The sequence below is a fragment of the Myotis yumanensis genome, unplaced genomic scaffold (assembly GCF_028538775.1).
Source record: "Myotis yumanensis isolate MYYU_CA2020_CCGP unplaced genomic scaffold, mMyoYum1.0.hap1 SCAF_19, whole genome shotgun sequence".
NCBI classification, from domain to species: Eukaryota; Metazoa; Chordata; class Mammalia; order Chiroptera; family Vespertilionidae; genus Myotis; species Myotis yumanensis.
This window is the reverse complement of record NW_027223770.1, coordinates 24920468-24942309: the sequence shown is the minus strand read 5'-3', so window position 1 is coordinate 24942309 and position 21842 is coordinate 24920468. Positions and strand designations below refer to the sequence as shown.

At 38.3% G+C, this 21842-nt stretch overlaps 1 protein-coding gene across 9 annotated transcripts in view; it reads right to left on the bottom strand.

The window, feature by feature from the left end:
* Nucleotides 1–21842, bottom strand: part of MTMR3 (myotubularin related protein 3) — an 85661-nt gene that overhangs the window by 32059 nt on the left and 31760 nt on the right. For 5 of the 9 annotated variants that reach the window (XM_070399492.1, XM_070399494.1, XM_070399497.1 and 2 more), the window contains exons 2-6: nt 13322–13372; nt 11688–11772; nt 8755–8844; nt 8242–8358; nt 3862–3894 (exon numbers count right to left, since the gene is read on the bottom strand). In XM_070399492.1, the coding sequence (XP_070255593.1) occupies nt 3862–3894; nt 8242–8358; nt 8755–8844; nt 11688–11690 (243 nt within the window). In that variant the 5' untranslated portion in view covers nt 11691–11772; nt 13322–13372. The remainder of the gene's footprint in view (nt 1–3861; nt 3895–8241; nt 8359–8754; nt 8845–11687; nt 11773–13321; nt 13373–21842) is intronic. The other 4 variants (XM_070399495.1, XM_070399496.1, XM_070399498.1 and 1 more) reach the window with 1 other exon arrangement.

Genomic DNA, 21842 nt, shown 5'->3' with positions numbered 1-21842 from the left:
TCCCTGGCTTCAAGAAGCAATTTTCAAAACTTCTATAGAAAGCCTGATAAAGCCTAGGGGATACTCTTGCTCCTTGGAAAAGGTTAGACCACTGCCTCTTACACTGTATCATGCTAGCCAAAACATGGCCATGGGAGTTGCAAGTAGCCTTCAAACAATTCGTGTTTAGCATAGAAGAGGGAGGCAGTCTTCTCCAACACAGACAGAAACAAGGGAATGCTGGCTGCATAAGGTGGCCCTCATGTTAGCTGAGCCTTTTCGGAAACCCTGTCCTACCATGCAGTTGCCAAAGTCAGCAGAGAACTCTTAGAACAAGGATGTGGGGATCCAAAAAAGCCCCATGCTGGACGTCTAGGACCAAGAAACAGAAACTGGGGCAGGGATTTTAAAAAAAAAAGAACAAAGCAAAATAATAATATTCAGATACTGGCTGGGAGTATCTACTCAAGACCAGGGCCTTCTTGCTTAGTTCTAAGTCTATAATCTGCAAATTTTGCTTACACTTGTAATAGGACTGGGAGTAAGAGAAAGACTATGAAATCTTGCCTTTGTTCTGAGAAAAAAAGCAGCACTGGCCCTCGGTTTTTTAAGTCCTTAACCCCAAGGTGCTGTGAGAAACTGGAGCTGATATAGCTAAAAATTCTTTCAAGACCTGTACATCTAAGAAGGAAAACAATAATAACAATGTATTAGTAAGAATAAACTGCGGCCGAAACCGGTTTGGCTCAGTGGATAGAGCGTCAGCCTGCGGACTGAGAGGTCCCGGGTTCGATTCTGGTCAAGGGCATGTACCTGGGTTGCGGGCACATCCCCAGTGGGGGATGTGCAAGAGGCAGCTGATCGATGTTTCTAACTCTCTCTATCTCTCTCCCTTCCTCTCTGTGAAAAATCAATAAAATATATTTTTTTAAAAAAAGGAATAAACTGCGGAGGAGGAATATGAGATTAAGAGGAGAACTCTGATTCATTCTCAGGACAGTACTCTGTAACAGACTCTCGTATTGTTTTCCTTTCTGTAGGTAACCTCCTCCCTCCTCCCTTTGCAGTGAGTGAGCTTTACAAATCCAAGTGGAGAGGCTGCAATCTCAGCAGTTACCTGCACCCCAGGTCCCCTTCGACTGTTTGAAAAGCACCTTCAGCCCCCAAAGAAAAACAAAAGTGGCTGCAAGACTGACAATTAAGAGGCCTGAGTTATTTCAAATATTACTGATGTCCCCTCTTTTTCCCCCACATTGACCCCTCTATCCCGCTCCCCCAGGCCTTCACCACACTATTGTCTGTCTGTCCATGGGTTATGCATATATGCATATAAATTCTTTGGTTAATCTCTTCCCAACACCTGCTCTCTGAAATACACCCCCACCCCCTTCCCTCTGAAATCCGTTAGTCTGTTGCATGCTTCAATGTCTCTGGATCTATTTTGTTCGTTAGTTTATTTTGTTCATTAGATTCCAAATGTAAGTGAGATCATGAAGAGGCCTGAGTTCTAATCTCAATCTTTGAAAATTTTACCAACTAAAATGTTGCCTGCTTCCAGACTTCCTTAGATGAGCTTACCCCCTTCCTATATGCCACTAGTCTCTGTTTTCTGAACCTCAGATAGTCACAACTTAGGAATTCCAGGTACAGGAATGGGAAGGGAATGAGAAGAGCCTGGGGTGCAGTGAGTGAGCTTTACACATCCAAGTGCAGAGGCTGGGATCTCAGCAGTTACCTGCACCCCAGAGCCCCTTAGATTAAACCAATTAATGCTCTTAGCAGTTGCTGGAGAGAGTGGACACCAGCCTGTGCTACTCAGCTCCCACGAACAGGTAAGTTTTACATCCCTCCTACTGGACCAGAGCACAGGGCCTAGGCCCAGACTTCCAGAATAAAACGAATGAAACATGTCAGAGCATGTAAAAACTGTGCTCCCTAAAATGCATTTGATATACAAATGTTCATGTATTTTAACATGACAAATTTAAAGAACAAAGATGTTGGTTGCTAATATGCAGATACTAGAAACACCAGTGTATACCACACGTACTCAAGTCGTAGATCTATAAAACAGCAGATTTCAAAACTCATGCAGGTTGTTACATGCACTGAAGTTTAATATGCAGCAGGAACAGGAACATACAGAAGAAAAATACCTGATTTTATATCAAATGAACATCTTCCTTTTCTCTTCTACTTCTACCTCAATATTCCCGTCTTTACTGTTCCTTCCACAGAGTGCTTCTTCTTCTAAAAAGATAGAACTGGCCTTCTTTTCCTCTTCATTTCTTCAACCAAAACATACTAAGTTTCTCTGCATTTTTTAAGGCCCACGCCATTGCTTTAGCTTTCTCAACTTTCCTCACATATGAAGAGGATCTCTTACCATTTCTGTAACTAAACATACCCAATAACCAATCTCATAGGCAAACAATTACAGATTCAAGAGCCAGACCATTTTACAGCCCAGGAAGATTAGCCGCTACACTATAAGCTAGTGACCAACTCAGGACAGTAATCCATGTCAGTCCCCCAGTCCAGGCTCCTTTCATTATGTATATGATGTGCGTTTCTTCCTTTAAGACTGCACTTCACTTCTGTATGCGCTCTACTTTCGTTCCTTCTTTCTCAATTAAGGCCTCTCCCTCAGGGGTCTTCAAGAGGAAAACAGAATCTAAACCAAGATTCCTTAGAGGCAATTTTACCCATGGAAGAGTAGTCAGAAATCTAAAGTCACATTCAAATCCTCTCTAGCTCACTGATTCAAATGTTTTAGAGCAATCAATTTTCTTTTTGTTATTTTTTCCTCTATCGTCTAGCTTGGTAATTCTATCTCCCTTTACAGTGCTCTTCCTCTTATGAATTTCACCAAACTCATGCTCAAAACAATGCATCAAACACACAAAGTGCTGTTAATTGATTTCTCAAAAGGCCAGAAGTTACAACATGAACACCAAAACTCATAAGAGCATCAATCCAAAGCAGAAGAGCAGCAATTAAAGACTTAATAGACATGCACAGGTATTGAAGCCCCACAGTACTGCCCCATTCGGGGATGTGTGCGCACTCACATGCACACGTGTACTGTTTGAGCACCAGAATTGAAAAGCGGGATAGTTCCTACCTTTTAAACAAATGCCCCCTTTATAGCCTGAATGGGAAGTACTAATCTTGTATGTACATTTGAAGTAAAAATGATAGTAACTAAGTGAAAATAAAGCTATGATTCTAAACCTAAAATCTGTAATAAACTGGAATATCTGGGCACTAAATCTTATCCTTTAAAAACCACTTCTAAAAAGAAGACTGTCACAGGCTAAAGACATAAACTTTTTATTGCTCTCCTTTGATATTCATAAGCTACTCTTCCAGCACTGGTGCCAGATGCCTCTGCTGACAAATGAATGCTAAGGCCAAAGTGTATTCAGTGTTAATAACCTCTTCTTGATGTTTGGAGAAGAAAGATTTTTGATGTACTACAGTCAGACAATTAAAAATGTGAAAAAAATGCTAAGAAAGGTGTTTCCAGCTGCTACACTTCCACCTTTTTCCTCAGAAGCATTAACTGGACATCTTAGAAACAGAAATTCTAATGTCCTTTTAGATACTAATGTTGATTTTCCAAAAATTTCTAGTTGAAATTCGGTTTTCATTTTTTGAAAGTCACAATTCCATGAGCTCAGGTATAAGCTGTGGGGCTTTTTCCTCACCCCACAACTTGTTCTCATTACAGGGTACCACTAGAACATTGTCTAGTAAGAGGGAAGGGACTCATGCAGAATAGACACATTTTGCTGACTTGCAAGGTGAGCATCTGACATTCAAAACCAATTTGCTCCAGGCACATGTGCAAAAATCGCCCAGGTTTCTCATGCTACTTACTGGGACTTCAGAAGCAGTAGATTGAGAGGCAGTCTATTGAATTACACAAAAATTGTTTTAGACTTTCATGAATTCCACTTGAACACTTTTTTGTTTATAAATTAGCTGAGCATCAAAGAAATATATTTGTACATAAGTAAAAATATGGTTTGGGCAAAGCACAGAATGGGGGCAATTCATACCTTAAATGCTACCAATGAACTCTACTACAGAGGTTCTTTACCCTAGAAATTTAAAACTTGATATCCAGTGAATGTGTGTGAATTACAGTACACAATACTTTTGGCATCTAAGTCTACAGACTTTCACTCAATGTGTGAAATTGAAAGAATGTATGTGATGAATAGTAACTAGATTTACAGTGGTGTGGTGTATACAAATATCAAATTATAATGTTGTACAGCTGATATATATGTAATCTTGTATACTAATTTTTACCAAAAAAACACTTTTTTAAGAATATATAATATCAGGTTGCTATTTGAAACCTGATAGTAAATTATTTTCTAAAGTACTAAATATATTGATTTAAAAACATACAAAATGATGCAAACTGGGGCCTGCCACAATATATACTGGCACATTTTGGGCTTTGACGGTTGAAATGTGTTTGAATATCCTTCAAAGGGAGTCTCTTGATCTCACATATTTTATTGAAATATTTATCTGCTGAGGGAGAAAGAAAAGGAGGGAGGGTGCGGCAACCCCAACTCTCTAGTCTCCATCCAGTACCTAGCAGGAGGAGCCACTGTTTCTTGGAGTAATCACAGGTTTTAGGAACCTTAGCACTAGCTGTGATGCAAGTAATTTATTTGTATGGAGAAGTCATAGTCTCCTTCCATCTGAAATATTTAAAGTCACTGCAATACCAAAATACTTCTGCACAATCATTTTTCTAGACAGCCATTATATTGGGCTTTTTAAGTCACATGCAGGCTCTATGCCTAGAGGGTTATAATGCTATCTGAGAAAACACTTTTAGGTGAGAAAATAGGTCAAAAGTACGTACATTGGTAAATTTCTTAAGCATATCTTTCAGTCACAAAGAGGGACCAACATTTACAATAAACAACCCACTTATACAGCTACCCTTAGAGACATTGACATGGGCCTATCACACAGATACGTTGTTTTAAACTGAGCTTTAAATCTACAAAGGGTTTTAAAATGGTCTAATAGCCATTTCACGCCCATATTAACTTTAATTCACATAATACAGGGGTGGGCAAAGTAGGTTTACAGTTTTCAGTACACAGAACAGTTTATTATTATATCATTACTTATTTATTTGTAAACCTACTTTTGCCCACTACTATATTTACTGAATATCATGGTACCAGGAGATATGCTGGATTCTGAAGACACAAAGATGAATAACCAAAAAACTTCAGCATATCCGGTAAATGTTGTAAAGGTGTGGTCAAGATACAGAAGAGCAGCCAGGAGTGTAATAAACTGCCAGGGAGGAACTGGGACTGAGAAAGACATCACAGAAGTTATCACCTGATTTGGGTTTTGAAAGATGAAAAAGAGTTCCCTGGGCAGGAGAGAAGAGAGAGAACTCGGAGTGTGAGATTATGGCTGAATAGTCCAAAGAGGATATGCCCGTTTTATTAACACCAAGGGGAGAAGGGAGAAAAGACGGAAACAGACAGAAAAGCTGGCAGGGACCAAGTACCAAATGCCCTGAGATCATGCTAAGTAATTCCATCTTAAAAGCAATAAAGAAATACTGAAAGGCTTGAGGCTGGTGAACGATATGATCAAATCCATGCTCTCTCTCCAACAGACCCTATTCCAGAATAGATCTAAAAATAGTCCCTAAAATACTTGGCCATAAACCAACAACCTGAGAAATAGGGGACTGAATGGAAAAACGCAATGATATGCAACTGTATCATCCCCACATGCAATTTAAGTAGAATTTCATTGATTCCAGCCATTTAACACAAAATTAAATTGAACAATTCTACTTACTCCAGTAGTCTCCCCTTATCTGTGGGGGATATGTTCTAAAACACCCCCCACTGGATACCTGAATCTATAGATAGAACCGAATCCTATGTATACTATGACTTTTTCCTATACACACAGTAGTTTCTGCTCCCTCCTTATTGGCAGTTTTGCTTTCTGTGAAATCAATTACCCATGGGTCAACCGTGGTCCAAAAATATGAAATGAAAAATTATAGAAATAAACAATTCATAAGTTTTCAATCACATGCCATTCTGAGTATTGTCATGAAATCTTGTGCTATCCTGTTCCATCCCACCCAGGGCGTGAGCTGCCCTTTGTCCGGCATATCCATGCTGTGTGGTACCTGCCCATTAGTCACTTAGTAGCCGTCTTGGTTATCAACTGTTGCAGTATTGCAGTGCTCGTATTCGAGTAACCCTTATTTAACTTAATAATGGCCCCAATTTATTACCATATATTGTTATAATTGTTCTATTTTATTGTTAATGTCTTACTGTGCCTAATTTATAAATTAAACTTTATCATAAGTATGTATGAATAGGAAAAACACAGTACATATATACCAGGTTCAGTGCTATTCAAAATTTCAGGCATCCAATGGGGACCTTTGGCTATATTCCCCATAGATAAGGGGGGACTATTGTACATACCTCTTCACTTAAAGGAAGCATTTTATGGCTTCTCTTTGGCATATCCCAATTGCCAGCATCACTACTCTTGCACTCTGGGGCCATCTAGGATGGCATAAGATTTTATCACACTGCTCAGAATGGTGTGCAACTAAAAACTTTTGAATTGTTGTTGTTTTAATCTTTACCGGAGGACATGCTCAGAGAGAAGAGGAGAAGGGAGAAGGAAGAGGAAAGGGGGAAGGGAGGGGAGGGAAAGGAAGGGGAGCGGAGGGGAGGGGAAGGGAGGAGAGGAGAGGGGAGGGGAGGGATAGATATCAGTTGCCTTTTGTACATTTGTACATGCCCTGACCGGGGATGGAACCTGAAACTCAGGTATGTGCCCTGACTGGGAATCGAACCATCAACCTTTTGGTGCACAGGACGAAGCTCAACCAACTGAGCCACTCCAGCCAGGCAAAACATATGAATTGTTTATTTCTGGAATTTTCCATTTAGTCTTTTCAGACCACAGTTGATCATGGCTAACTGGAACTGCAGAAAGCAGAAATGCAAAAGGTGGGGGACTACTATATTACTGTCATTACTTTCACAGTAACTGGTGGGGAATTTCTGGTTGCTGGAATTTTAAAAGTTTCTATCCTGTCCCCTCCTGTGACAACTATGCATTCCAAATGGACCCTCCTGAACACAGTGCAATATGGAATGAAAGCACAGCATGCCTCTTTCCTTGATGAATCCAATGTGTATTAATAGCTTCTGAACAGAAATCTTAAGTAACAGCTATGATAGTAGACCAAATCTAGAAGCCAGAAGGAATTCGGGCCACAATGGCTCCTGGATATAAACGCTTAACTACAAAGAATAATAACAAAGACTACATAAATAATAAATGCCGACTGCAAAGAAAATGGCAGCCATTTGAGTCTTTTGACCAAAAAAAAGAGAATGTGATGAAGGAGTTGGGTAACTTTTGAATCAATGAAAAAAATAAACTTAAGTGACAGATATCAAAGAATCCCAAATGATTCTCAAAACACACGATCTGAATGATGTCATAATACACTTCTCTGTGCTAGAGCCGAAGTGCAGAAAGGCACAATGCTGGCAAATGAAGAAAGAAGAAGGCATTCATTCATTGGTGGGAGTACACAAATTTTTGTGCCTTTGTGGTGAAAGGCACATTAATTGAAAACTATTAATAATGGCAGTGACTGGAAGAACCAGTTCACTCAGAGTACCCTCATAACTAAAACGGATAAATGCACTCTATGGATTGAGAGCCTTCCTTTTCTTCAGGAATACATAGTCCATTAAACAACTGAACATTGTACTTAACATTTATACTTACACCACTATGCAGCCATTAGACTAATTCATCCTATGATAGTCTGCACTGAGCTCAAAGTACATCTCATCATTTGACATTAGGATCCAGGAAATTATCTCAACTGAGGCAGTAGTTAACTATTAAAGGTTGAAGAATGAACGTCTATACAGCCTTTGCACCTTTATAAAACTTAATGATACAGCATTACTTAGGGCAAATCAATTCAGTAATAGTAAACAATGGATACCTCAGCTGACAACTACGGGTATCATTTTAAATCAAGCATTACAACTGCTTGCTAACCTAGTGTCACCTGGGTGCCAAACAGAGAAAAGCAGAGTACAGTGTTTTCATACCCAACCCTGTATAACACTCCTCTCACTGAGAACATTAACCCGTTTTTTTACTTTCCTTCTCCATCTACTTTAGTTGGTAATCACTTACATTAACAAGAGACTCCTTGAACTTGATATGAAGTCTGTAATTAGAAAGGGCAATGATGGCATCCTCAGCACGGCCCACGTACTCCGTGCTTTCTCCATGAAGTTCAAGGAAAGGAACCTTCAAAATGGAAGCAGAAACCCTTCAAAGTTCTGAAGCAGTAAATCAAAGTCTTCACAGGTCAGATAAATGGATGATGAAACATCCTCTGTTACGCAAACTTAGAACACAATACATAAGTGGGTAAGGGACTGGGTTTATGTCCACATAATTCGAATATACCTAGTTATTCAAATTCTAGACTTCTGAAGGAACGACAAAGATGAACATCTCAAACAGTCAATTCTCAGGAAATAAGTCTTCTAAAAGGAAAGATGTTTTCCAGCTGCATTTCTACTATGTGCATGGCTTAGGAAAAAAGATATATATTATATAGTACATTACTTCAAACCATTAGCTCACTACATTATTACTACGATGCTAAATACTTTTCAATCAAAAGTGGCCTGTAATTACCTGAAGATTCTCATCCTCCCGGATCAGCTGCTTCCTGGGAAAGATCTGATTGGCCTGGATGCACTCAAGGCTGTGCCGAGTCTCTTCATCCTGAAAAAAAAAGAAACTTTAAATAATTTCAAAACTCCCAGACACCCATATTTGGTTTTTCTGCCATGTTTTAATAGTGTAATCACAATGGGAGTCTGGTGATCAAAGTTAACAGGCGCCAGAACCGGTTTGGCTCAGTGGATAGAGCGTCGGCCTGCGGACTCAAGGGTCCCGGGTTCGATTCTGGTCAGGGGCATGTACCTTGGTTGCGGGCACATCCCCAGTGGGGGGTGTGCAGGAGGCAGCTGATCGATGTTTCTAACTCTCTATCCCTCTCCCTTCCTCTCTGTAGAAAATCAATAAAACATATTTTTTTTAAAAAAAAAAGTTAACAGGCAAAAAACTCAAGAAAAAAATAGCCTAACCAGTTTGGTTCAGTGGATAGAGCATTGGCCTGTGAACTGAAAGGTCCCAGGTTTGATTCTGGTGAAGGGCATGTACCTTGGTTGCGGGCACATCCCCAGTAGGAGGTGTGCAGGAGGCAGCTGGTCGATGTTTCTCTCTCATCGATGTTTCTAACTCTCTATCCCTCTCCCTTCCTCTCTGTAAAAAATCAATAAAATATATTTTTAAAAAATATTAATCCCCAAAAGTGTTCCGTCTGATATATATTAGGCGCCTCTACTTAGAAAACACACTGATGCACACAAAAAACTTAATAAAAAAATCAAAGAGGTTAAGAGCATTTATAATAAGAAGTAATAAGTTGTTAGGACATTACCTGTAAGAGAAACAAGATATAGTAGTTTTGTTCTTTTTTTATTACCTTAAATTCTTATTTTTGAAAGATACATTCTGAATTATTTAAGAATGAAATGATGTGATAACTGGAATTTGTTTCAAAATAATTAGAAGGGGAAAGGTAAGGAGGAAATGAATGGGGCATAAATGAAAACAGGATTGTCCATGAGGGATGATTGATGAAACTGGGTAAGTGGGGGTTCACTATACCATTGTGTCTACTTTGGTTATATGTGTAATTTCCACAATATTAAGTTTTTTAAAAATGCAAAGCATAAGAACCAAATTTCTCAAACGGCAAGCATATGTGAAACACTATCCCTAGTTTAGTATGTCTTATATTACAGAATAGATTTATATTTCTATTAAGGCAATTTTTAAAAAAGCAGCAATAAATTCTAATCTAAATGGCACTTGAACTAATTATAACTTGTATTAAAATATAGTCCTTTACGTTATGAATCTTTACGGTATAGGAAGATAGGAGAGAAAAGCAATATAATGGAAAGTCTGAGTATAAATTATGATGCAATTTATTTACACAGCAAACTTTGTAAAATCAAAAGCCATATCATGCTCAGCTGACGGCACTAATAATTATAATCACTAATTAGTGTTCGAACATTTCTGCATATGCTATTTATCACAATTCCAACAATTCTTTCTACCTCCTCAAAGAGGGAAACAAAATCTTACCTATAAATAAAATTTAAAGTTTTACTGAAGAGCACTCCTAATCTTAAAACCATAATACTCTAACTAGTGTGGTTCTCAAAGTGAGGTCTATAGATTCTGAGACCCTTTCAAGGGGCTTATGAGGTCAAAATCCCCTTCACAGTAATACTAAAACATTATTTGCCTTTTCTCACTGTATTGACATTTGTATTAACAATGCAAAAAGAACTGGTGGGTGTAACTGCTGGCACCTTAGTACAATCAAGGCAGAGACCCAGCAGCACCAGGATGAAGGCCACATTGTTGCTAGCCATATGGAATACAATGAAGGACACCTTAGTACAGAACAGAGCTGCCTTAATAAGCTCATCTGCTATTCATTAGCACTGGCATATATGCCATATAAATATTAGGAAAACACTTTATCAACTCATTAAAATCTATGGGAAAACCAATAAAACATGATCTAGAAAAATAACATTAAGAGTTCATCTGTGTTTGGGTCTAAGATACATTGTTATGCCCATAAACTAAGAAGAAATGGGCCCAGCTTGAGATGAGAGCAGTTACCTCTCCTCCTTTTAATATGAATTTCTGCACTAGTTTTTCTGCTTTAGTTTGTTTTTAATTTTGAAAAGCACTTTCCATCCATGTCCCTAATGAACCTTGAAATTAATATGACCTTTCAATTCCTTTTTTGTGCACCAGCATGAAACAGTTTGCATCTAGGAAATATCACAAGGTAGAAGCAGGACAATATTACAGAGGACTGTTCTTTTTTAAGCCTTAAAGCTCTATTTACCTATTCTCAGGGTTGACAGAAATGTAGCTGACTCATTGCTGCATCTTTTCTGCCTAGACTGGCCTGGGTCCTAAATGGCCCACAAGTCAATGAAATGTCCATTAAATATCCATGCTCTCTGTAGTCAAAGGTGTGGGCAGGGGTGTGCAGAGCTGCTCCACCTTCTTTGGGATAAAAATACTGCCTTAAATAAAATGGGGAAGGTAGGGCATTGCTTTTATCCAGATAGGTAAATTCATAAAGAATATGTGACCATATCATAATTCTCCTACACACACACACACACAGTTTTCGTATCTTGCTTCCTCAAAAAGGAAGAAGAAACCTAGAGTCCAAGAATCATGGGTTTTAGTCTTGATTCCATTTACTACCTGACTGAAGGGAGACAATATTTAACTCACAGAATTAAAGCTAATAGAAATGAAACGGCTTTAATACACTAGAATATTCTATTAATTATTACTATTAAGTAAACAAAAAAAAGAAAGGAGACAAGCAGAGTTCTGTGATAGGAAAAGTGAAATGGTTTCTTACAACAACAAAAATAGGTAACTATGATGTATTAATGTTCACTTGTCAGGATAGAGTTCAATTCCAATTTTCTTCTAATTTGTTATTTACTTACCATGACAGGAGGCCCAGATTAGGAGGAGAGATCCCCGTCCCTTCTTCAATGTATGGCAAAGCTTTTCTTTCCTTTATGCCTGGATCTTTAAAAAGGGCGATGGGGGGAAGGAGAGGGACAAAATTAGCAATTTTCCCCCAGTTGGCCATACTCCAATTAAAGGAACTACATATACACAGACCCAAAGACCTGACCAGAGTCAGCCAAGAACATGTTGAATATTACCCAGCCAATTCTCACTAGTCAAATGCAAACTCCATATGCCTTTGTGAAAATCCTCCTGGATTTTTGGGCAAAAAAAAATAGCACGGGCTCATATTCCTCATGTTGCTAGTAATATGAAAAATGTTATAAGCTTTGGATGAAAATAGTAAAGCAATAATAATTAAACCAACATGCAAGTACAAAAACAATACTCTTGTTATATTATAAAATGTTTTATCTGTAAGTTCAAAATGGATCTCCCTATCTGTGGGAACCAGACTGGCTTAGTAGGCAAAATTGCCTTATTGCCTCTATATTCTACATTCATCTGAAAATTCACATAAACTGTGCTAATACCTTTACCAGGTTTTTTTTGTTGTTGTTCATTCTCACCCGGGATATTTTTTCCATTGGTTTTTATAGAGAGAGTGGAAGAGGGGGGCGAGGGGGAAAGGAAAGGAAGAGGACAGCGGAGGGAGAGGGAGAGAAACATCAATGCGAGAGAGCACATCGATTGACTGACTGATGGCCTCCCACACGCACAGGAGCCGGTGATCAAACCTGCAGCTCAGGTAAGTACCCTTGACTGAAAATCAAACCCACGACTCTCTGGTGCTCAGGCTGATGCTCTAACCACTGAGTTACACGGGCAAGGCTCCACAGAAGTTTTAACACCTGCAGGCCGACATTCCCATGTGTGCTAATCCACACTTCAGCCTGTGCATTTGTGCAGTGACTGATGAAGGAGATGTTTTTAAAGCCCACTTGTGAAGAGCCTAACATGCCATGTTCAAGGTTCTGGAACAAGAAAATGATTTGGATCTAAAAACTTAAAACCAAAACAACAACTTCTCTTTTCAATAATATCAGATTATAATTTCCTAGATTAAACAGATGGCAGAAACAAGAGGCAGTCATTAAGACTTAGGCAGTAAGAGCTACACACAGGTCTATGAAAAGGACAGGACTAGAATTAATATCCACACTGAAGACAGAGCTAACAAATTTTTAGAACTTGTTTTCTATTTAAAAATCCAATTAGTGCCACTAAGTCTAGTAACATGGCCTTGGTTCTCATACAGATATATAACAACAATTTAAGAAAATTCAAAATAAGAACCAAGTTTCAATTTAAAAGAACTTCATGTTGTTGAGGACCATCTATTAAAAAAAAAAGAGTAGGGCTACACCTCATTCAATCTCCACTTAAATACAAGTTTCCAGGCACAGTATATTATATTATGGCACAATTACATATGAAAAAAGCAGTGAAAAAACGTTTCAAGACTTACCATTAAAATGAAAATATAAGAGCTCATCTCAATAACTGTGTACATATTGTGTACAAGGACAAACAGATGCCCCAAGTTAATCTGTATATTCGTTTTACCTGCCTCAAAACAGCACAGTAGGCGGGAGGGGAGACTTACCAAGAACTTTGTCCCAAGAACTTTTTCTACTAGAAGGTTTCACAAGAAAATCTGCAAAAGAAAAACCAGTATTTTTATGAAAAATATCCTAAGAATCAAGTTAAACCACTTAGATCTGCCCACAAGACTTTTCTCTACAAGGTTGAATGCCAGGATAATACATTGTCTTTAAAAATGATACAATGTGGACTATTTAGTCAACTGCAGATTTTAGAATGCTTAATTGTCCACAAAATGGATGCAATCAGGCCTCAGCATGCCTTTAGAAACTGCAGAACTATACGTACAGACAAAACTTTCCAGGAACCTACAGCTACTCCTATTTAAATGTTTTCCTCGATCAATAAAGCATCACTCTGATAGCTTCTCAGACAAACCTTTGCCACTACAGGAACAAGTACTTTAAAAAACTATATGACTACAAAAGATCTAGGCTTAGACTTGAGAGTTTAAGGTGTTTTAACACAGAATTAGCTTCTACCAAGGGATCTTTTATGTGTAAGCAAAAATTGGTCAGGGGAGGTGGGGTGGGGTTGGGGGTATAGTCTCAATACAAAGAATTACCGTCACAACTAGGCAACAATCTGACCTTTACAGGAATAAAAGACTAATCAACCTGATTCCTTTGTAAGGCTCTCTCAGTATTTGCAGACAACTCATCCCTTTGGGCTGTTTGATTACATGACATGAATTCACATATGTGAACAAGACTATACAAAATATCAAAATCCTAAAATGAAGGAGTCTGTCAGTACAGCACATTATTCCCCTAACCTCCAGAAACTTTTTAAACTGAGTAAGAACCATAAAAGGGAGACCTAACCATGCAATAATAAAGTGTTCTAAACATTTTATAAGTAGTATTTTTGATCCCAGTAATTTAATTTAAATTTTGTAACTCATGCCATATTAACCACATACTATATTAGAAAGGAAATAAAGCTATTCATAATATGCAACTTCAAATATAAACCATACCAGAATCAAGACTGGTCTTATTAACTTGTTTAACAAGGTACAGCACAGAACAGCAGGAAAGTTGGAGGGATTTGTAAATCTCCAGGTCCTTTTCTTACTAGAGTATAATTTTTGCTGAGTATTTGAATACTGAAATACACATTATAAATTTTTTTCCTTTTATTTTTCCTTTATACTATAGGATGATCCTGGACTAGTAGTTCAGATATGAATTAAGAGCCTAATAACTCAACAATAGTGAAAATGCAGAGGAAGCCACCAAAGTATGTATGTCCACCAGTTAATACGGGGGGAAATGTCATTAAATTCAACAGACAGGTCATGTCTAGGGGTAAGAATGAATTGATAGTGCTTGATTTAATTCAAAGAATTACTATACCTACTGTAAGAATCGCCTGATATGTCCTAGAAATTATTTGATAATTTATTCTGTTAAAGATATGAGAAGTCCATTAATACAGAAGTGTTTGTGTGAAGTTTCCAAAGGTGTAAAGTTCCAAGAGGCGGACCAAACAACAGGTTGATTCAATACAACAAAAAGGTTCAGGCAGGTCTACTGCAATGACTCTTCTCAATAACTGTCACCCCAAGCCACAAACATCTGTCATTGCGAAACATTTCCAACAAAAATTTAAAACTGCCCATGCCTCTTAGGACAATTGCCAGATAAAGGCCATGTCTCTGGTGCTCCAAGTTACCTTCCCATGATACCAGCAGGTATCCCATGATATGTCATGTATACCTCAGAAAGTAAGAGCAGTTATGTTTGGGTGACCTTGAATATTCGTATACTTGAAGAGGTAAAACATAAAGTGGTTATATTAAATCCAAGCAACCTAAAGTGTCCAATCACAAGTGTCTTAAACACATTAACTATTGATGAACAGAGATAGCCAGGGAAGTGGGGTAGGGCAGGGATTAACTATGGTCACCGTTAAGTTTCATCTCTGAAGGGGTAAAAAATAAATCTGAAATTACCTGAAATAAGGTAAAAACTATTACCGTTACATATTATACTATGGATAGGATTTCAACTATTATAAGAGAAAACCCTAAAAAGTAAAAATTAATAGACTTGAATATTAAATACTATAATATCGGATATCACTGTGCAGCTGCATTAGACAGGAGAACCTAACACAAAAACCCTTCATTGAAGATAATGAGATAATGACCAAGAGGAAGGGCACGGAGGCCCTAAGGAGGCCAAGAATGGAATAGCTTATGTGATTGATCATCTGTATGCCACCTACCATATTAGCTACAACAAGGGCAAAGAAGCATGCCAAGTTAGACCATTTCCATAATAAACGATTCCAAACAACAAAATGTTGTGGGGGGTTGGAGTGGGGAATACGGGGGAGAGTTAAGCAGTATTTTTGGGGGGGGGGGGGGGGTTTAAGCAGATACATTTTAACTTCAAAAGAACACTGGAATATTTTTTGCATAGACCTGTCTCCCATCCAAATGCAGGATAATTAAGAATTCAACACTGGCCCTAACCGGTTTGGCTCAGTGGATAGAGCATCAGCCTGCGGACTGAAGGGTCCTAGGTTCAATTCCGGTCAAGGGCATGTACCTTGGTTGTGGGCACATCCCCAGTAGGGGGTGTGCAGGAGGCAGCTAATCAATGTTTCTCTCTCATCGATGTTTCTAACTCTCTATCCCTCTCCCTTTCTCTCTATAAAAAAATCAATAAAACATATATATTTTTTAAAAAAGAGTTCAACACTGAATAATTATAAAGGAATTTTTAAATTTTCTGCATAAAAGAAATGGCTTTTCTTACACATGCACTACGTATTAAGAAACATTCATAGCAAACTTGAGTACAGAGGCAATATAAAATAATTCAGAGGTTTGAAATTGATCTTTTATTTTTTAATCCTCGCCGAGGATATGTTTTTATTGATTTAAGAGAGAGGGAGAGGGAAGGGGAAACATCAATCTGAGAGAGAAACATGGATTGGTTGCCTCCTGCATGCACTCCAACCAGGGATCAAACCTACAACCTAGGTATGTGCTCTGACTGGGAATCAAACCTGCAACTTTTTGGTGTACAGGATGATGCTCCAACCAACTGAGCCACCAGGGTCAAAAGTGTTAACTTTTAAGTAGTAGCTTCACAAAACTGTCCCTAATTTGGGCAAGTTTTTCAGCTCTGGAGTTTCCTCATTTATGCCTAGTAACTTTTCGGATATCTGAGGGATGACATGACCTTCCCAAACTACGATTCTGTGGTATGTTGGATAGGCTTATTCCATGATGGAAAGATGATTTAATCAGCAGCAGTGACCAAAACCCAAGCATTTATCAGCTGAATAAAACTACTGTGGCTTGGACTTATTCCCTGAACAGGAGCCCAAACTTCAGCTTTTCTAAAACCCTTGTTGAAGTGAACTATAAATGAAAATAGAAACAAGGAAAGTTCAAAAAGAACAGATGCCTTCACCTATCCTAAATCCACTGTGGTGGAGATTCACTTATGTGACAAATATTTTGGGGTGATAGGCACTTTTAGGCACTAGGTAGGGATGCAGCAGTGGAGCTGCAGTCCTAAGTGTCAACTGTAATATTCTCAACAGGGCTGAATGGGCTCAGTGTGACCGCCCGCCCCCCCCCCCCGCCCCCAACCCCCACTACTTATTAGGATCATGCTTTGAAGAAGGTAAAAAAAGGAACAGTAAATACGAAATTGTGGCAGTGTCCTGATTCAGTGATATCTCCAAACAAGATGACTTAAAAAAAGAAAAAGATCTATGTCTCTTTTCTACGTCTTTTGGAAACCCTAAGTAAAGTCTGCGAGTTTTCAGGGATCCAAACGCAAACTCATCATCAGTGTACTGCATTCCTCTGCCAGCTGCAGGACACAGATAAACAGCTAAAATATTATCATTTCCTAAGCAAAACCCACAACCTTCTACTTGAGAAACAAAATCCAGTATGTTGTCAGAAACCATTAGCTGAACTCCATGTTATAATCACACTTCTGTATCAAAAAGTCTTTTGCTGATAATAAGTCTCTTGAACCAGCAACACTTATGATAATATTCAATGTAACAAGTAAAATCTCCATTTCAATAGATAATGACCAAAGATCAATCTTGGTAATTCTGTGACCATGAGTGGTTCATTTTTTTTTTTTTTTGACAAGGGGGGGGGTGGGGGGACAGGGATGGAGATAGACTTTTTTTTTAGTGTGGGAGATGTTCTGAATACCGTACTTCCCTTCCTCCCTCTAAAATCAATAAATAAAATTTTTAAATAAAAGCCAAGCAATATCATTTTATCTAAATGCCAGAGGTAGTTCCATATTTATTATTGCTCCAGCATAGGAAAAATGTTTCCTGACTTTTGTTTCTTTGATTGGTTCTGAAGTCTACCTTTAGGAAATTAAGAGAAGGCAAATTCCTGCACACTCATTCATGTCCTACTCGCTCTCAGTTACCTCTGGTGAACAGGAAAGAAGTAACTTGTTTTCCCCTGCACCCCATAGGATAAATTGAAGAGACAGGACAGAGAGAAAAGAGAACCTTATAATGACTTCTGCTCTTCTTAACATCCTATATAATAAAAGGCTAATATGCAAATCAACCAAAAGGTGGAATGGCCAGTCACTATGACGTGCACTGGCCACCAGGGTGCAGACACTCAACACAGGAGCTGCCCCCTGGTGGTCAGCGCGCTCCCACTGGGGGAGCGCCACTCAGCCAGAAGCCGGGCTCATGGCAGTCAGACATCCCCTGAGGGCTCCCAGACTGCAAGAGGGTGCAGGCCGGGCTTTGGGACCCCTCTCCCCCAAGCGCATGAATTTTGTGCACCGGGCCTCTAGTATCATATGATTATCTCTTAACATGAGATTGCAGACTCTGTAACTGCCTCCTACTGATTAAAGAACAAAATTTTAACTGCATTTTCTGGAAGTAAACTACACTAAAAAAATAGTTATCAGTATTATCCCAAACCTAGCTAATCTGCACATTGCTTACTAGTATATTTTTTTTAATATATTTTATTGATTTTTTACAGAGAGGAAGGGAGAGAGATAGAGAGTTAGAAACATCGATGAGAGAGAAACATCGATCAGCCGCCTCCTGCACATCCCCCACTGGGGATGTGCCCGCAACCCAGGTACATGCCCTTGACCGGAATCGAACCCAGGACCCTTCAGTCCGTAGGCCAACGCTCTATCCACTGAGCCAAACCGGTTTCGGCTAGTATATTAATATTATATATTAGAAACCTGAATGTTCCTCTCTCCATCTATACTCTTCAAAGTTCTGGGTCCCTCCACTCATTTTATTCAGAGTTAACAGGCATCAAAATGGACAAGAACCAAAAAAAAAAAGGACAAGGACCAGAAAGCTGAATATAAATGCGAATTCATCCTTTAAGCATACAATTTAACAATGAAGAGAAGAAACAGATTTGAATTTTAAACTGCTGTCATCATAATTAAAAACTGTCCACTCAGGCTAGCCAATAGATACATTCAGAGGAAAGAGACAAAATTCAAATAGCAGAGGCTATATGCAATGAAGAGCCCACTCTTCTCCTGACCTAGTTAAAATTTATATACTGGCAATTAGGTAGGGAGTTGCTAATTTTTTAAAACAAGCCAATAAAACACCAAATAATCTTCAATAACACTATAATGTGGGCTTTGTTCAAAATGGTAAATTCAAATACCTACTCTCTCAAAGCAGTTCTCCTCAATTATTAAATAGCCAAAAAACAAAAAACAGAAATTGCCTTGACCAAAACACCATCTTAAGAATCCCTTTAAAACCATACAATTCAACAGATCCCCAGAAAAAAACTGAGCCACCCTTTTAAACTACTAATGTTTATCTCACCTAAACAGAAGGACACAAGTGACTGCCCTCCAAATACAGGAAGAAAAGGAACTTTCCAGTGAAAGTCAAAAGGTAGAATTTATCAACATGCTTTACTTAGGAAAAGAGGAGCTAATAAGAAATAAGCTCAATTCATTATTCTTCCTAATTATTTTTGTTATTTCATGACTGCACTTAAGTTAACAACTCAGAAAAACTCAGACAAGTCATAGGTTCACACTAAAAACAAAACAAAACCTTACATTTAAAAAATTCTCAAACTATCATTTTGCTTAATCCATTAATCAGAAAGGGAGAGGGGTTTTCTTTTTTTAAAAAGCACTGTCTAAATTACTTATATTCATACTAAATGTATTTAAATATTGGTAAAATATTCTCTAAAACAAGATGAAAAAGTTCTCAAACATACAGCCTAATATAAATCTACATTATGGAGTATACCTTTATATATTAAAAACTTCGGTACTATTCAATTCAGCATGAAAAAATCCACATAAACAAGTAATTGGAATGATCAAGTTTACAATAAGCATGTGAACATAACTATAACTATTAATAATATCACACCTCCAAGGTCAATCTGAGCCAGTCATATATTTCTTTGCATTTTCCAAAATGAAAATAGTTTGTCAAAGAAACTAATGTCTGAAAGAAACAGAAGGAATAATGTGTATATTCAAGCTCTCTGGTAAACAAAATGCTGTGTAATATACAAAATAGCAATAAAAATGAACTAGATCAACATAATACATAGGAATGTGCAAAAGCAGCAAAATAGAAAATATATACAGTATTATTCCATTCAAAAACCGACAAAACTAAAGTACTGTTTACAAATGCATACATAGGTAACAATACAAATGAAAGCCAAACAGTGATTATCATAAAGCCAAGACAGGCTAAGAGGGAGGGAGAGAGATACATGTAAAAAGAAACAGGCCTGGCTGGCATGGCTCAGTGGTTGAGCATCAACTTATGAACCAGGAGGTCACCATTCGATTCCTAGTCAGGGCACATGCCTGGGTTGCAGGTTCAATTCCCAGTGTGGGGCATGCAAGGGGCAGCTAGTCAACTCTCATCACTGATGTTTCTCTCTTTCCCTCTCCCTTCCTCTCTGAAATCAATAACATTAAAAATATATACGTAAGATACTTCTCTTATAAAAAATAATTTACCAAGGCAAATGAATGGCTATGAACTATTTAATTGACACCAATTTTTCAAAAGATTTACTACAGATTATTATCTATATATATAAAAGCCTAAGCAATCGAACACCTATGATGCGCACTGACCACCAGGGAACAGATGCTCAACCCACAGGATCAGGCTCCCTCCTGTCTGGTTCGGGCCTGTAGGGATCGGGTCGAAACCAGCTATCCAACATCCCCCAAGGGGTCCTGGATTGTGAGAGGGTGCAGGCCAGGCCGAGGGACCCCACCGGTGCACGAATCCATGCACGGGGCTTCTAGTTATTAAACGTCAGCCACTGACGTTTTCTGCAATGTTAACAAAGCTGAACATATATTAAATATCCTCAAGCTGGGCACTCTTTTCTACCCACTTTCTTAAAACCTGTATTTCAGCACTGAGACAATCTAATGTAATGGGATGAAGTCAGGAAACCAGGTTTTTATTAAACTCCCATGTTCACCATCCTCAGAGCTGGCATCTAGTATAGGAAAAAACTCCAGGGTAGGAAGGAAGTCTACTTGCCCTGCATTACTGGGCTCTTAAGTTTGTGTTGTTATGGGTACCAGCACAACAGAAAAACTATAAGGGCAAGGAATCAAAAAGCTGACCGGATGAGACAATTTGGTCCATGTGATGAGTATATTAATGAGACAGCTACCTAAAAGTTTCCAAGCATACCCAAATAATCTGACTTTCAAGAAAAAAAATTATTAGATGGGGCAAGGGTCATACTGTAACAAAATGGGAGAAGTTAAGGAATCTTTTTGTTTTTCTTAAATCTAATCTTGGTCCAAATTACAAGTGTAAACTACAGAATAAAAAGAAATGTAAACCCATCTAAGGGATTTCAGAATAGCTAGCTAGTTTTGTCTCCAGCTTCTAAACTTTCCCCCAGAAAAGGATACAAGGACAGAAGGGATTATTTTATCAGACAGTAAACCTAATCAGACAGGTAAATATTATTTTGCAAAAGTCAGAATTTAAGATTAAATCCGGTTTTTCTTCCTTTATTTTATGCTCCACAGCTCGTGGCAGAGTGGAAGAATACGATTTCTGCTTTTACTCTACCGTATCACTTCAGTTTCTGCTGTTTAAAACAAAGCCTTCAAAGGAACATTCCTGTTTATGGATTTAAAATGTACTGTAGCATTTTAAAGAGTGTTTTTAGGCATTCTGGCACAGCTTTAGAGTCAGCCTGACCTTGCCTCAAAACCTAATTCAGACATTTATTATTCTGTAATCCTGAGTAGGTCATTTGTCATTAACATGCTTCTGATGGCAATAATATCTCATAGTGTTATTGTAAAGATTAAGTGATCTAATACACAGAAGCAATTGGAAGTGTACCGGCACTTAGTAATCACATACATGTTGGCTAATAAATGCCCTGTCATATATCAATAATTAAACCACACACTCTCTAGGTATGTTTCTTGAGCTTTCAAAAGAAATATAATTATCTACCCTGACCAAACAGCCTCAGAGGATTATTG